Consider the following 16,838-nt stretch of genomic DNA (forward strand, 5'->3'; position numbering starts at 1 on the left):
AAATACGTTTCTAACCAGGCATGTACATTTCAAAATATGTCTCACCAATTCTCTAACAAACATAGTGGGAAAAAAATATGTACAAAACTCACTAAAAACCTCTGCATTGTTTCACCCAGTTAAGCAATAGTTCATCTTTTTGCCTGTGTCCTAAGTGTTCAATGTTAAACAACGACAAATCAGTCATTTATACTCATCCCTTCTCCTTTCCGCTACAGATTTAAGGAACAGGAATGTTCCTTTCAGGTTTCTTTGGCCAACTTTTACTCTGAAAAAATGCCAGTTTTCCCTTGCAAGCATAGTCCTATCATCAGTAATATTTTAGAAGCAAGTGTAGATGCAAGGCTAAGATAATTGTAGTAGCTTTCTCTCTAGTGAGAAATGTCTTTACACTGGAAAGTAAAGTCAGTCTTTATACCTAGGTCAATCATTTTTCAGAGAGGCAAACTGTTAGTTATGAAGACTTAGTCCCACCAAATAGAACCAAGTCTAATGAACTTTATAGAAGCAGAGAAATATGTAATAAACATATTCTGTCTACATTCTAGATTTGAGACATATCACAGTAACTTTGAAAATATGAAGAAACAGAAAAGTGACAAAATAACTTCCCCACTTTTAATACTGATGAGGTGTTTAAAAAGATAGTTTCAGGTCCACAGCATCCATGTACCCAAAGCATTTTTTCATTGGCTAGATAATTTCAGACAGCGGGTGAATATCCTCTTGATATTCAACTGCTATACTAATAACAGTCTTCATATATTCCGCAGCTAAACTATCACTAACTACTTAATATAGATGATCAATTAAATTTAGTGAGTGTAGAGCAGATTGCAAAGTTCAATAAGAAACTTTAATTGCTAAGTAAACCCCCTCCCACTCACCAGCCCATACCTTATCCATGTCCAATGTTGTTTCTATCATCTCCAGAAACTTTGAGAAGTCAGAGTAGATATCATTAAGAGGTGTTATAAACACCGCCAACAACAACATCTGGTGAGCTCCTGTTAAGAACAAACAAGAAAAATTATCATTCACAAAACCCCACAACTCTACCAGAATTCGCTTATCCAAGATAAACAGCACAACTATGTAGCTGGTTAATTTTTATTAAGATTTGTTATGATTATTTCACTGACACACGCATATCTTTTTCTAAAATTGGCATTATCCAATTTATATTCTGATTAAGCTTGTATGTATTCCGTCATTTTTGTTCACATCTGGTTGCATTAATTCCCTTCTACTATGAGTAAAACTACAGACAAACAACGGTTTGAAAGCAAACCTGCTGTCTTAACATTACCTATTCTTGCACGTAAAAAGTTGAAATGGCTTTAGTAAAAAGTGTATTCCACAGCAACCAATTTTAAAGATACAAACTGTATCTCATCATCCACACTCAGAGTTTTTAATTTTTCTTAATTCAAAATTACCAAAAATCTGGAATATTTGGTAGGTTACAACATGGACATAAATAGAAATTGAGGTGTATGGTTTTTGGTTTTGTTTTCCTTAAAAAAAGACCATCTACCCTAACCAGATCTTTATAGTCACTGATCTTTCCACTAAACAGGAAGGCACCAAGTATAACTGCATAGCACACATACAGGTTGGAAGTCCATGGAACACTGTAAGCATCAAATGCAACATGCGGTTCACAGTTAACTTAGCATGCACAGATATTGCCAATTTTGTGAAAGAAGTATTTTCTTCACAAATAAGCACCTATCCAGCAGCCAGCTGTGAAAACACTGTCAGTAAATGAATGTTTATATCTTTGCAGCCACTTCAAGTTATGATTTCATCACAGAAAGATTAGCACTATTGACTATATGATTTACACAAAATGCCTCAAAAAGAATCCAATACTATGAGCTTATAGTCGTTGGATTATGTACAGAGTTACGATACTTGCCTCCAATGTTTACAGGCAAGGCTTTGCACATTAACAGAGAAACACAGAATTAAGCTCTGGCTATTCCAGAGCCTCCTAATTTCTTACCAGACTAGAGGAAAAGTCCTAATCTTTCCTAAGAAAAATTTCCGTACAAATTTATAAAGATCACACAGTGGGGACATGATTACCCAAGGGAATCTCTCCTCTCTCAGCACTGTAACTCAAGTAGAAAGAAAAAGTTTGGTTTGTTTCCTTTTCCTCCTGTGCCTTTTTGCTCTCCCATTCCCCCAAGCTTTTAAAGTTAAAGCTCTTAACTGATTAGTGTCTATTAATAGAGAAAAAAATTACATGTTGTTGAGAGATTACTGAACTTGTAAAAATGGAGTCTTCTGCTGACTAAAAATCTTCAAAACTAAGGGAGAACTGAAATAAAGTACAGCTTGCTTTTTATTCCAAATCTCTTGCTTGCTCTCTGTCACATCTTTTTTTTCCCCCCTCCTGTAAGATGACACATCTAAACCAACCTAGAAAATAAAAGGAAGCAGTAAAGAAGGAAGAGACTGAAGAGCAGAAAAGTTTCACATCCATTCTTCAGAGTGGACTTAGCAGTTCCCAGTGCACCAGCTGACAGAGTGCATGGCACACACAATGAAATGATCTTCAGCATTCTTGAATTAATGAAAAATTATTGTGCTTGAACTTAAAGTAGCGATTACAATTTCTTTTCTTGAAAGGAGTAAGTAGGAAAGCTTCATGATACCATTTCATTATTTAAGGTTGAAGAGTACATCTTCAGACACCATAGGAAGATGTCACATTCAAAAATTAGAAAAATATTAATTTATTAAGTAAATAAAATACTAATGTATTTACATAGATTTATGATATGGTTCAAACTGATATGTTGCAAAATTGATTTACGCTTCCAATCCAGCTTCAAATTCGGTATCCAACACTTGAAGAAAGTAAAATAGTGGAGTCAGTGAATACTGAGGATTTATAAAAGTTGTATGTGTATGCTTTTCTTAAAAGCGTAACACTTGGCATTAAGAGAATATGAGCAAGAAACACCACGGAAGAATTCTAAATTAAACTCCAACTTGTCTTGCACCTGCATTCATAAACTCATATAAAAGATGCATGGTAAAAAAACCCCACTTTTGCCCCGACTCAACATTATTAGCATGTAAGCTAACCATTGAGAGAAAGAATAATAGACCTATGTAACGTCAAAAGCAGAGATGCATATTGATCACAAAGCCTATCTGCTCCCACATACAGTTTTTAATTTAAACCATAATTTACTTACTGAAGCAGATAAGTGTTTATTACATGCATTAAAGACTTTACTATTAATATGGTTTAAAACGTTGTATAGAAATTAAAATCAAGCACTAATCTTCAAACTTGAAACATTTATATAGTTAGTTTGGCAGCAAACAGAAGTATGAAAACTGACACTATTCTATCAAGGGAAAACAGACAAATCTCAACAACTAAATGCATTTAAACCAGCCATTTTGATGGTACAAAAGGTCTTATAAAAAATGATGAGGAAAGAACAAGGAGCAAAATGGAAATTGGGATAAAATATAGTACGAGTTTACTAGAGGTGGATCATACCTGTATAGCACAACATCTGTCTGAGACAATTGACTGCCTAAGACAAAAGGAAATCTGTAGACCTAATCTGGGCTCTTCTAAAGCACTCAATACGGTGTCACATGGGATGCTAAGATGCAAGATTTATGATTAATACAATGATCAGAAGGCAGATAAAGAGACCATCACCGACTTGCAAAAGATGAATGAGCTGGAAGGACATCAGCAATACAGTTCCTCAAGGGCTCATACAAGCATTTACCTTTTTAAGATGTGTGAATTAATAATATTAATGCACAAAAGAAGGCTGCTTATAAAATTCACTAATATATACAATGTGGAAGATATCAGTAGATGAAATTGGAACAAAATAAATCAGGAACATAACCAACTGACCTTGAAAACTAGGCTAATAGAAATGAAGTAAAATTTAACAGTGAGCAAGATGACACATTGATAGATAAACAAGTTTCCACTATGAGTAGGGGAACAATCAGCTGGAAATGACAAAGGATGGGAAAGAGCCAAGTTTGATCACAACATTGTTATAACACACCAGTGCAACAGTCATGGAAAGAACAGTACTGGAACATGCAAGAGGTATTTCCACAAGCAGTGAGGAGGTATTCAAGCCACTGTATACAATATGGTAAAAATACACCTGGAACCCAGCATACAATTTCTATATCCTGCATATTTACAGGCTTAAAGTAAATAGTATCAGTCTAAGATGGGAAGGAAGATGCTTCAGCAGCTTCTTGAAGACAGACATCTTGTAAGTACTTAGATTTTATGCCCCAGCAATTTGAGTAATGAACAACTGCTCCCTTTTGCCAGCAATAGCAAAATGATTTGATGACTAAGAGTCCTTTCCAGTCTTATGCAGGTTTCTTACATCTAAAATAAAAAAGTCATCTTCACTCATTACCCCCTTCCTCAGCTTTTATCATCCATAAAAACAAGCATCTCAACAAAGCAATGCTTCATACTGAGGGAAAGGCAATCACTGCTGATCACTTCATGGTGTTGCTGCTCTATGTTCCCATAGCCATTCACAAGAAAAGAAAGTTCTGAAACTGGCAGATACTCAGAATTGTCAAAAATCTTTCTGACTGTCCATCTTTTGATGAGTTAAAAGATTTCGTACAGTCTTAAACAGGAAAACGATCAGATCTAGTCTGAATCAGTCACATAAAAGAATGGTCTGGTAATTTTGAATGTACTTTAAACAAGGGTGTACAAGTACAAAGAAACATAAAAATAACACATTTCACCTGTTTTAAATTATCTTAGATATACTGCAGATGAATGCCCTACTAAGGCCGACTGATTCATGTGTAAAACAGCAAAAACCTTTTGCAGTCTATTAATTTTTCCATATGGTGAGCTGAGCAGTTTGCCTTACCCGGCTTGCTCCTCAAAATTTCTAAAAATGGAACTTTTTTCCTACCCCAATGTTATGACAGAGAAACTCTGCTGATCCATATGACAACTAATAGAAAAAGAAGTAAAGACAGGAAGTGAGTATTTTGAACTAATACCTCAGTTTAAGATGGAAATCCAAGAGCTCCATGCCAAGGCAAAAAACAAGCACAGTCTGTTTGGAAAAGCCAAAGGGACATGACTGAGGCAGCTAAAGCGTGGCACAGCTCTTTAAAAAAAAGTTGTATCTGCCAGTTCCTTCCCAGTTTTAGATCTTAACTGCTTTTGGAATAACACAGCCAGCAACCAAAAATTAATTTAAGATTAATATTTTAGAAGATAAGTTTCACTACTTGAAGTCATAAAACTATAGAAGTCATGACTACCCAGTCAAAAAAAGATACTGGGTAATATTACTGTCACTCAAATACAGGAAAGAAATTTTTGTAAATGTACCATTTCAAAAAATATTTCTATTTAAGGCTTTGGTGTTTGCTTTATGCAAAGAGATTTTCAAACAAATTAATGGGCTTCTACAACAATATGCTTTCTGACAGGCTAGGACTGCTATTGCTGTATTGAATCACCCCTCTGTTATGCCGACACTATCTTATTCTGCATTTTCTTGGTAACACATAGAAAAGGAAAAGAAATAGCAACCTTTGTATTTTCTAGACTTGCTTGTCATAGCATTGAGCTTCCTACTAATGAAGATCAGAAGAAACCTTGCCATGTTACTCTTATCAAATACAGGAGCATTACGATTTAAAAAAAAAAAAAAAAGCCATTCAAATTATACTGATGCCTAAACTGTTTTTTTGTGTTTAATTACAACCCAAAGTGCAAAGTGTCTTCAAAAGGGACATAACAATATTGTAAATCATTACAAAATTATTGTAAGATCATAATACACACACAACTGGTCACAAATTCTTAGAGACAAGTTGACGTCAAAGATTAGCAGATCATCACCCAACAGTTCAAGCATTTCAGCTACACGCTAATTGGAACACTTTTTCATTTAAAGATTTGGCTATGTTTATTTTTAAGTATCTGACTGGCATTTCAGAATTTCAGCTCACTTCAAATTCAAACGTCTTTAAGCTTTATTCCTGCAACAGAAGTACACAGGAAAAAAGTAATCTTTGGAAAACTACACACTATTTCTTCACATCATCAGTGTATTATAAAACATTGAAAATAGGTGGGGGTGGCATTACCTTCATGTTTTTCTAGTGCTTGTACAACATTAGGCAGTTGATTAATAGCCTGGTACATTCGGTAACAGTCCTGTAAGTTTGCCGCTTGTCTCTGAAATTTCTTCGCCAGCCGGTTAAGATCCGGGAAGCGACGTAAGAGATCTTCTTGAAGGCACTGACGTAGTTCTGGATCCACCACAAAAGCTTCAACCAAATTCAACCTAAATAAGAAGTTCATAACAATGATGAGCACAGCATGGTCTATAATTCTTTTATGTCACTAATTAGAATGAAAACATTTATCTGGCAGTTTCTATCTATCCTTTCTCTATGGCTGTATCCATTGGCCAACTTCCTGATAAAAGAACAAATGAAACTAGGACAACACATGAGCTGAGAAAGCAAGGATATTTAGCCTACGTCATGCTTCTGTAGTTTTTAACAGTTGGGGTATCTAATGAACAGCATTGGAGTGAAACTGTTTCAAGCACAAATGCCAATATCTGTTCTGTAGGGGTGTCGAAGCTCAGAATTTACTTTGAGATGAATCCCTGCACTGTACCATAAAAACAGTCATCCCGTAGTCCATGAAAGAACAGATATTAAGTAGGAAAACCCCACACTGTTGGAAAAAACCCACTCTCAGTAGACTTTAGCTGCCTGTGGTCAAGGCCAACATTGACACTGTGCAGCTGGGCAACCCTGGATCACAGAATCAGAATGCTTGAGGCTGGAAGGCACCTCTGGACATTGACTACTCCAACCCCTTTGCTCAAAGCAGAGTCAGCTAGAGCCAGCTGCCCAGGACTGTGTCCAGTCATGTTTTGGGTATCCCTAAGGATGGCCCCAGTGTCAACCCCTGGGATACACCACTAGTGACCAGCCTCCAGCTGGACTTCATGCCCCTAATCACAATTCTTTGGGCCTGGCAGTTCAGCTAGTTTTCAGTCCACCACACTGTCTACTTATCTAGTCCATACTTCATCAGATGTAATGGGAGACAGTGACAAAAGCCTGCTGAAGTCAAGATAAACAATATTCACTGCTATCCCCTTATCCAAAAACCTAGTCAATTTGTTGTAGAAGGCCATCAGGTTGGTCAGGCACGACTTTCCCTTCATAAATCCATGCCAACTCCTTCCAATCACCATCCTGCCCTTAGTACGTTTAGCAATGCTTTACAGGATTATTTACTCAATCACCTTCCCAAGGATGAAGATGAGGCTGACCAACCTGTAATTCCCTGGATAGTCCTTTTTGCCCTTCTTGAGGACTGGAAGAAAGCAAATGTCACTCCTATCTTCAGAAGCCTCCTCCAACCATCATGACCTTTTTGAGACAATCAAGATTGGTCCCACAATGACTTTGACCAGCTACCTCAGCACTTGTGGGTGTATTCCTTGGGTCCCACGGACTTGCATGTGTCCAATTTGTTTAAATGTTTGCTAACCTGATCCTCCTCTAATGAGGTTGTGTTGTCTTTGCTCCAGACTTTGCCACTGGTCTTCAGGTGCTTGGGATTCCTGAAGGCAAATCTTACCAGTAAAGACCACTGTGAAGAGTTGTGTAAGAAAGAGGTGTGAGAAGCCTTGTCTGGGGCCTCCTCACCTTCACTCAAGAGCTGCTTTCAAACTAAGGCACTTGTCCTTGGTTCTCACCTGAGCTACGCTGCAGCCATGCCTGTGCCTGGCCATGCACCCCACTGATCCAGACCATGACCCACTGACTTCACTTCCTTGCTTCACCTCAGATCATCACTATAGACTTGCCTGGAGACCCAGACTGTTGCCAAACCTGGTTACTGTCACCAGATATACCTTGTTTGCCTCATGCAAGTATTGGGGGACTGCATCCTTATCAATGAGGGTACTGTCTCTACCTGCTTTGTTGTCACCATTGACTCCCAGCTTGCCTTCCCTTCAGCCTGCCCTTGCTGCGGCTTCCTGACATTTTGTTTGGTTTTTTTTTTTTAAATAGTGAAATAAATACTCTTTAAGTGTTGAAAGCAAGGATAAATCTCAATGAGAAGTGACAGAGCATTAAGTTATATTTTCCCCACTAGAATGTAAGCGAACTTTCATACATTGCTTGCTTTCTTTTTTGCATCAGTTAACATTGCCATCTTTACATATTTTGTATTAATTTGCATTCACAGTTAAACAAAGAAGTCAGATATTGTTCATTTTGGAATGCTGGAGAGGTCAGTGTTCTTTGGTCACACTAGGAATACAAAGGAAGAACTCTGCTCCCTTCAGAGACTTCCACACACGATATACTGTGTTGATTTCTGGTGAATCACATTAACATTCTATCTATCAGTATCTTGGTTTCAGCAGGGAAGTTAATTTCATTTAGAGACATGCAAGCAGAGAAAGGAGCTTTCACCACATTATTTCTACTGTTTTGCTTACTGGCAGAAAAATGCATCAGTTTCAATAACAGAACATTTGCATTTGCAAACGACAAATTCTTTTTCTCATTTTGAAAGCAGTCATCTCTACATTACAACATGCAGTGTTCTGCAGAGAGCGCTAGACACTGGAAACAGTACACAGAGGTTAACATGGTACACTGCCTCAGCTAATTAGTAAAGACAGTCACTCAAGAAACAAAGGCTTTGTCTAAGGTAACACAAGAGATAGAGACCCCTGGACAGGTAGCAGTACATTTCTGAATATAAAAAATTCAAAAGGAATGTCCTTCTGTTGCAGAAAGTGTTCTACGCACACCACTCCAGTAAATCTTCCATATTATACCGAACAAAATCAATGAAAAACGTAAGAAGAATCCTACCTCTACATTTATCCATTCAACTATTGCTTTAATAAATAAGTTTAAAGACTGACATTACTGACCCACAATGGTGCTTTATTTCCAAAAAGGACAGGAAACGTGGGGAATCTCTAAAAGAAACATTAAAGTTTCAGCATGTATACAGAGCTTGTGAGAAGTAGACAGGAACATACTTAAGATACCTACTGCAAGAATGCAGAACAAGATTTGTATAAGAAACATCATAATAGCCAAATAATTTCCAATTCTTATCCCTGTTGGTGTTTCTGAGCACAATTTCTAGCTTTCAGGCTTCTGTCAAATGGTTTGGAGGAATAACAAGAATTACACGATCTTTGTCACAGCAGATACATTGCCATGTTTATTAAAAATCCCTACAATTTACCTAGCAGACCTGACCTAAGACTCACATCACAAACTGTCTTCTCAGAAGCACCAGCAGCAACTGGTGACCAAACACACTTTGTGAAGACCAGATTTTTTTAATATTAAAAAAAGAACAAAACAAACAAACAAAAAAAACCACAAAGACACCTGATACAACTGCTTAACAGCCTAAATATAAGCCCACTAACCAGATGTCTGCCTGCCCTCCCAGGGGATTACAGAAGGAAGAAATCCCATCTGCAGGTCTTCCCCTCAAAGTATCTTCTGCCTCTGTCAGAGCTTACTGAAACTAGGGGCAGTATCTGTCAACTTGTTCCTCTTCACAGAAACCAAGTAACTTGGTCATTTTTAGTCCTGTCATCTGGAAACAATTCCTTCAACAAAAACAAGACAGGATTCACTGAAAACTTGTCCATAAAGCATACCCATGTGTTCTTACTGTTACCTTGCTTGGCTTCAGCAGTTATGGTCATGGCAAACACACAAGAGGTTGTACTATTCTGATGTTATGTCCTATCACTTCCCAGGTGATATGCAAGATTTGGAAACCTATTTATTACTTCTCAATTATCAAAATATCACCACACATTAATCCATAAAGAGGCAGTAGTTGCAAATACCTTCAAGTTTTATTACCTGCAAAATTGCATGAAGTTCTGGTTTAAAACATCATTTCTTCACTTAAAGTAGTAGGAAGAAAGCAAGACACATTTGGAGTGTTTATCCAATTACAAAAGTGAATTTTAATCTAGAAAAATTCTACTCTTGCCTGGGGTAGGAAACCAGGGTTTGGTGGTTTTATCCAACCTGCTTAATCTACAGACTACTCCATGATTACCACATTAAAATTTCCAGTATAAAAACTATTTTCTCTAATTTTGATGACCAATCTCAGACATGCAAGAATGTGCAAAATTCAAGTTCGTCCTCTGCCTTAGATCCCATCTTGCCCTCTGCTGGCTTCTGTTTAAAGCCAGAGAATTTAGTTTCTCTTCCAAGAGGTCCTTACACAATCAATAATCCTGGCATATGGATATATACACATGGAATCACTTCTTGAAACTTAGTAAATTTTGCACTTGGAAAAGACCAGCAGCAACAGTTTCTATAATGCCACCATACCTTATCTTTAAAACCCAACTGCACAGAGACTTGCCTTCAACCTGACACACAGATGCCCAACACCCTTCTGAATTCATGTAAAGCTCTGTAAGACACAGGCAGATCACGTTCTTGCTTTCTGTACACATTGCTTTATACTTATTCCCATTAAAATCCAAACCATCCCTGTTCTGTCCAATCAGTCGGCCTGTTTTGGTTTTCATTAAAAGTTTGGTCCTTACTTGTGTCACCTATAAAAGCATCAGTACCTTACTATCCAGCTGCTATCCTGATCATTAGAGAAATTCAAGTGCAGCTTCTGGACTCTTGAGCTTACCTTTGCCAAGATTAAAACCTTTTTTTCTTCTGCTTGTGCCTTTTACACAAACAAACCCTTCACTTTCATCCCACGACTCCCTCAGCTTGTTCAACAGCCTCTTGGATAAGAACTTGTCAAAGGCGTTTTGAAAGCTCTAATTTATTCCTTTTTTTTTGCCTTTATCCACAATAATGACAAGTTCAAAGAGTTCTCAGATCAGCATGATACAATTTTCCTCTGCCAAAACCACGCTAATTAGACTAACATCTCATGACCTTCCTAGCACTGTTCCATCTTCCACCCTCATATTTGCCAACCACAAATATAAGGCTGACAGGTTTGTGTTCATGCCACATTTTGCATAACAATTTCCTGTATGGTAACAATACATACAAGGTTGCTGAATAGAAAAGGCTACATTAAGATAATGCAACTATAAGCCGTGCCTAATGCAAGTAATAATGAAATCAAATGACAGGGGGTTTTTAATATAAAGCTCAACCGAGGAAACAAAAAAAGAAAATACAAAAAGAAACAAATAAAAAAATCCAAGAAAGTGTAATCAAACAACAGCCAACAACATTTGGTAACTTGTTTTTCCCACACAGCTGAAAGAGAAAGGAAAATAAGGCAAAACTTTCCACCACAGATCTAGGCAGCATAGTCAAGATAACAGAAACAATTATAACTAGTGAAACCACACTAGAATATAAACAAAATCTTTGTTTCAAGACGGTTATTTAAATTTGCAAATTAAACCACAAAAAACAGCAAACAAAATTTCAGCTAATATAACTTAAAACCAACACAAGTACTTTTCTCAAACTTGGAAATAACAACCCCCTTTTTTTTGCTGCTATTCAAAACCATGGCTATTTATCAGCTTTGAATTCTGTGTAATAACAAGTAACATTAGGCTTAGCATGCTCTTCAAGACAAGAGAAAAATAACCCCACCTATCTCCAAGTTTCTGTTGGATATTCTGGAATCCAGCTGAAAGCATTTCATCCTTTCCCGTGTTTTATTGTTGGTACGAGGTGTCTCTCGGACCTACTATTAACAGACAACAGACTAACACTCCACACCAAAAAAGAGACAACAAAAATCTGTTTTCAATCTAATAAATGGCACACTTTCCCAAGTCTCATCACAATGCTTCCATTCCACCCAGGTTTACATCTCATTTGACATCAGAAAAGACTGCTTCTTCCTTTGCTACATCTATGCAGCATTTTTCTTCACGATTTTAACGTTATTGCATTCAATACTGCCACAACACAGAGGTTGTCAGGAGGGTTTAATTATATTTCTAGGCTTTTACAGAGCTAGGTATAGAAGTTTAAGTTAACAGGAAAACATTAATCAAGCCTGATTTGTATACAGATTTCATAGAAGGATGAAAAGAATTCTGTCTGTAGAAATAATAACTAAACTAATAGATCAAAATAAAAGACCAGAGTTAGAATGAATAGAGTATTTTTAATGCCTGAGTAAGATCGGCCAGCACAAAAAAAACCCCTAACAAACCAGTGAGCTGTACAACAAGCTGAGTTATAAAGCACCCAGGTTTTAACCTCTACTCTACCAACATCCTGCAAACCCTGGGCAGTTCTGTGCCTCTCCGTGCATGCAGGAAGGAGAATGCTTCCTCCAAGCACCGCTGCTCAGAAAAAGGACTCTGTGGTTTTTTATCATATTATGAAACTTGGATCCATATATAATCAGTAATATATATATTTAATAATGAGTAATATATATTTAATTACTACTACAGAGTAGTAACTTAAAATCCCAAATTCTGGTAGACATTTTCATGGGGAAAAACTGTACTAACTAAAAATTCCACATGACACAACGAAAAGAGTGTTAACACTGAAACCAAATTAAGAATGCACTCTTTTACAGGAGAAGCTGACTTACTTTTAAGAAGATCTTAAACGTTGTAACTCCCCTGGCTATACAACAGCCAAGTCTTCTGAAAAGCATGCACTTGTATTCTCTGCCTGCTAAAGGTTTTCTATGACTGCAGAATAAGACAACTTTTCTGTCCAGCTGTTCAACTTGATTATAGAGAATTTTATCAGAGAAACGCCACTTACAAAAGCAGCATATTAAGGACTGCTTTAAGATACGCTAAGACTTTCATCTCACCACAAAAGTTTCAGAATATGCACAGTTATACCAGCTTAATTTCGTACTTCCTTTATACAAAGGAAAGTGGAAAACACTTCATGTACCATTATTTTGGTTTCCCTCGGGTTTCTTTCAAACTCAGATCTCTTCTTAATCCAACGTAGCTGAGGTAAACCCTCCCTGGACACACTTAACCCAGACATATAAAACTGATAAATTCTTCTTTTCTAATCCTATAGACATTACCAGAATAACGTAATAAACTACAGCCTCAGGTACTGCCTCTTCAGTAGGAGGGCAGGGCAAAGCCAAGCCACCATCTTACCTGTTCTAATTGGGTTTTCTTTTCCACACAAAGCACTTGGGATTTTAACACCCTGGAGGAAGTCCACACTAGAGCAAGTTGCTGTAGTTGATTAATACCAGCATTTGTGTTTTGCAGCCAGAAATAAGCAAGGCACTGTTCTATGCTCCCTTTATAAACTTCTCCCTGGTGGCCCCATCACTACCTAGACAAACATCATCTCTCTCACAAAAATCAGCCAAAGTCCAGTTGTCACCACCTCAGGTAAGCAGTAAATATCACCTCAAATTTTCAAAGCTCTTTTCATGACAAAGAAACCCAGTACGCTTTACAGCCTCTGAAGTATTACGACAGACACCCAAGATAGGCACACAGGAGCCTAAATCGGATATCTGAAGCCTGGTATTGAGAATGACTTTACTCCAGCACACATCTTAGCAGCATAAAAATCACACTGACCATCCCACGTCATTTTGCCCAATACAATCAGAGTTGTTACACACATTTATAAAAACAACATTCAAAATTTCTCAGACAAGCACAAAGAAATAACAATGCAAAAGATCTAGACAACCCACACATGCTTTTGGAAGTGCTTAGTTATGCACAAAAGACTTTGTTATGAAACTGGAGCAATCTTTGTAAACAATTAGAAATAAAAATAACACAAAATCTGAGGAATAAGGAACCAGCAGCCTTAGAGAGACTAACACCATCAAAAGCCATTTTATTTTACTCATACACCATAGGCTTAGTATCACTGATCTTCTCAATCCCCCACTCAGCTTACACACTCAGTTCACACCGGACACTGCGCGCAGACAGAAGTTGCCCTGATTTCTGGCAGCAAGCCTCCAGCTGGTGGCAATATTTACCCAAGCAGCAGAAGCAGCCTTGCAGGGGACTCACCATAAGCATCAGTTCTTCCAGCACTTTGAAGACACAAGATTTGAATCCAGGTTTTTGTTTCGTCAACAACTCAGAACATTGCTCTCTGGATGAGCTGTATACATACCTCTCTAGCACATCTTACATATGAGAGAGAATATCCCAAGCAAGGGGTCAAAATCTTTATTTTAATGAAATTGGTACAATTTGGCCCTACAATATCATTCGGGTCCAAAACCTTATGTCTGAGTGAGTGCCGCAAGTTATTCATCTGAGTAAGCTCTCTTTCAGCTCTCCCAAATGCGCGTGCATGCACAAGAGCCTGTAGTTCAGAAGCAGACAACCCAGCCAGTTCCAACAGGCCTGTGTGAGAGGCTCGTGCCTAGGTAAGCAAGGCTTCTTCCTACTCTGTCTGCCAAAAAAGCAGCCTGCAACCTTCACATGTATTCCCCTCCACCCTAAATGCCTCAAGTTGTTCTGTTTCCCACCTGCTCTTGCCCAAACTGTGTGACCTGTTATCATTTCTTCTTAGCATGCTAGCACAAAGTTGGTTTTGTTTCCTCAGTGAAGAACATGTTATAAATGCTTCTGTAATATCAAATGACTTCACAGCTTCCCTCCCTGAAAACCACTGTTACAACCTAAAAAAAAAAAAAAGAGCTAAACTAAAAGATACAGCTTGCCTAAATAACAAAACTTTCAAGACGACAGTGAAGGAGTACAACAGTGTATATATATATCCTCAATTCAGAATTTAAAGTTCATTACTGTTTTATGTGGGGGATGTGAAAACTGTTTTATGTGGGGGATGTGAAATTACAGGCTTGTAGCAATTAAAAGATATTGTATAATAGATTAACAGAAACAGCAAACCAGGAACAAACAGCCTCATGGTGATGCATCTCACAGTTTACTGTAATGTCTGCATTCTTACAAAGACAATGCTGTCATCCCAGTAAGATTATAGCGATCCTTGTACTCTGATGATCTTCCTAGCTTCTTAAAAGATTTTGTCATGATTCACAGTTCTAGACCCGAACAGAAAGTTTCAAAATTTCTCCTCCGTAGAAACAAAAAAGTCATAGGGACCAAGCATGACCTGGCTCAGTTGGTACAGCTTGAAAGCTGTCCTGCTCTTTACACAGGCAAGCCACATACCATGGAGGAAGAAAAACTGGTAGTCTGGTAAAGGTAGCTGCAGACGCCTCAGGTTGACACTGAAGGTGATGCTCCCAGTTGCAGCCCCCTCCTTAAACACACATCTTCGTTTGCTGTGGCTGTGTTAGCTTTCCACCAGTGATGCTCCCCTGAACTACCTCGCTCTGGGGTGACACTGCCAGCTGTGGACAAGCCCAGTTGTATCTTGATGTTGGCTTAAGCTGGCTAGGAAATTATGCCCTCAAGCCACAGTCCCACAAACACTTCTAAGCTGGCAGAAACCAGCACTGCCACCACAAAAGGGGTGAGGTAGTATTGCTACCTGCTGCTCTTCTCCACCCTGCCATACCTTCTACCTCAAATCAGAAGTGAGCTAAACCAAGGGATCTCCAGGCAAGTACCCGATGCCTAGTACTAGAAATTGGCCTTCATTCCACTATTACAGGGCAGGGCTTTGGACTGAACTCTCTACTACTGTCTTTTATTCTCAAACATATAACTTGAAGCAACCATGAATATGCTGACTATTTTTTGCAGCTCTACTGAAGCAGTCCCTTGTAATACAGAGTCCAAGGTTTGAAGGGCAGCTTTAGACCCTAGGAGAGCCACAGAAATCACATTGCACACACTTCCAGAGCACTGGGTACACAAAGTGTGCTACTAAGCAGCCATACAAAAGCGCTCCACATCAGGCTCCCTGCTGTTTAACCTGGAAGATTAAGCAACATAGGAGAAAGCCACATCCAAACATCAGTCTCCTGCCTTTTCTAATTCTCCTAATTAGTCCCCAAACCACCCTACCATGAAAGCAACACTGGATATTTGTAACCTCAGAATGGTCCACTTACAGATAAATTTTTAAATTCAATAAATGCATTCTTCCAAACAATCAAGAGTTCACTCGTCTACATCAGTTACATTTATATAACAAAAAATTAATATGTAATAGACTCTTTCCCACCCTACATGAATTCCTGCATATACCATTTGAGTAAAATGTCAAAGCCATTATATTAGGCGTACCAGGCACATTTTCTATGACAATCAAGCAAAGCTTTGGAAGCTCTATGTATTGACTGTGAGGCTGCAAGCTAATGAGCTCAGAACAAAAAACAAAACAGGATTATCAGAAAAAGCACTGTTACCTCCAACGTAATGTTGGGTTTTTTCCCAAAGATACTTATTGCAGTCTTATGTATTCTGAAATAGGTTACCAATCATTCATTATTTTTGTACAAGTGTTTAAACATTTTCCAACCCCAGCAGATTAGGCAAGGTAAAGAAAACAATTCTTCAGCAGAAAAATAAAATCTTGGGTCTTATCCTTGCCAGCGAGGTACCACTTGATGCAATTAAGATCTTGCTCCTGAAGCAGACTGCTGCAACAGCAATATTTTTAGACCCTGAGGGAAGGGAGTGCCTGGCATCATTCTGAAGCATATGCAAATAAAGCAGCAGCACACAAGCAGAGCTCTGCTTTGCCTTCTCTAGCCAGAAAGCATGTCAAAGTGAAGAACTGCAGGGCTCTGAGGCATGCACACAAATTCCCTACAACGAAAAGTAAGAGAAGCAGAAAGGAAATATTTTTTTCTTCATTTATAAGGCAAGGCTGGCAGCACTCCTGGTGGT

At 38.1% G+C, this 16,838-nt stretch overlaps 1 protein-coding gene across 3 annotated transcripts in view; it reads right to left on the reverse strand.

Moving 5' to 3' along the window:
• MSH2 (mutS homolog 2) overlaps positions 1-16,838 on the reverse strand; it is a 54,685-nt gene that overhangs the window by 20,623 nt on the left and 17,224 nt on the right. For all 3 annotated transcript variants that reach the window (XM_050893098.1, XM_050893097.1, XM_050893100.1), the window contains 2 exons: positions 6,148-6,347; positions 898-1,007 (listed from right to left, as the gene is read on the reverse strand). In XM_050893098.1, coding sequence (XP_050749055.1) covers positions 898-1,007; positions 6,148-6,347 — 310 coding nt within the window. The remainder of the gene's footprint in view (positions 1-897; positions 1,008-6,147; positions 6,348-16,838) is intronic.

The sequence above is a fragment of the Gymnogyps californianus genome, chromosome 3, assembly GCF_018139145.2.
Source record: "Gymnogyps californianus isolate 813 chromosome 3, ASM1813914v2, whole genome shotgun sequence".
NCBI classification, from domain to species: Eukaryota; Metazoa; Chordata; class Aves; order Accipitriformes; family Cathartidae; genus Gymnogyps; species Gymnogyps californianus.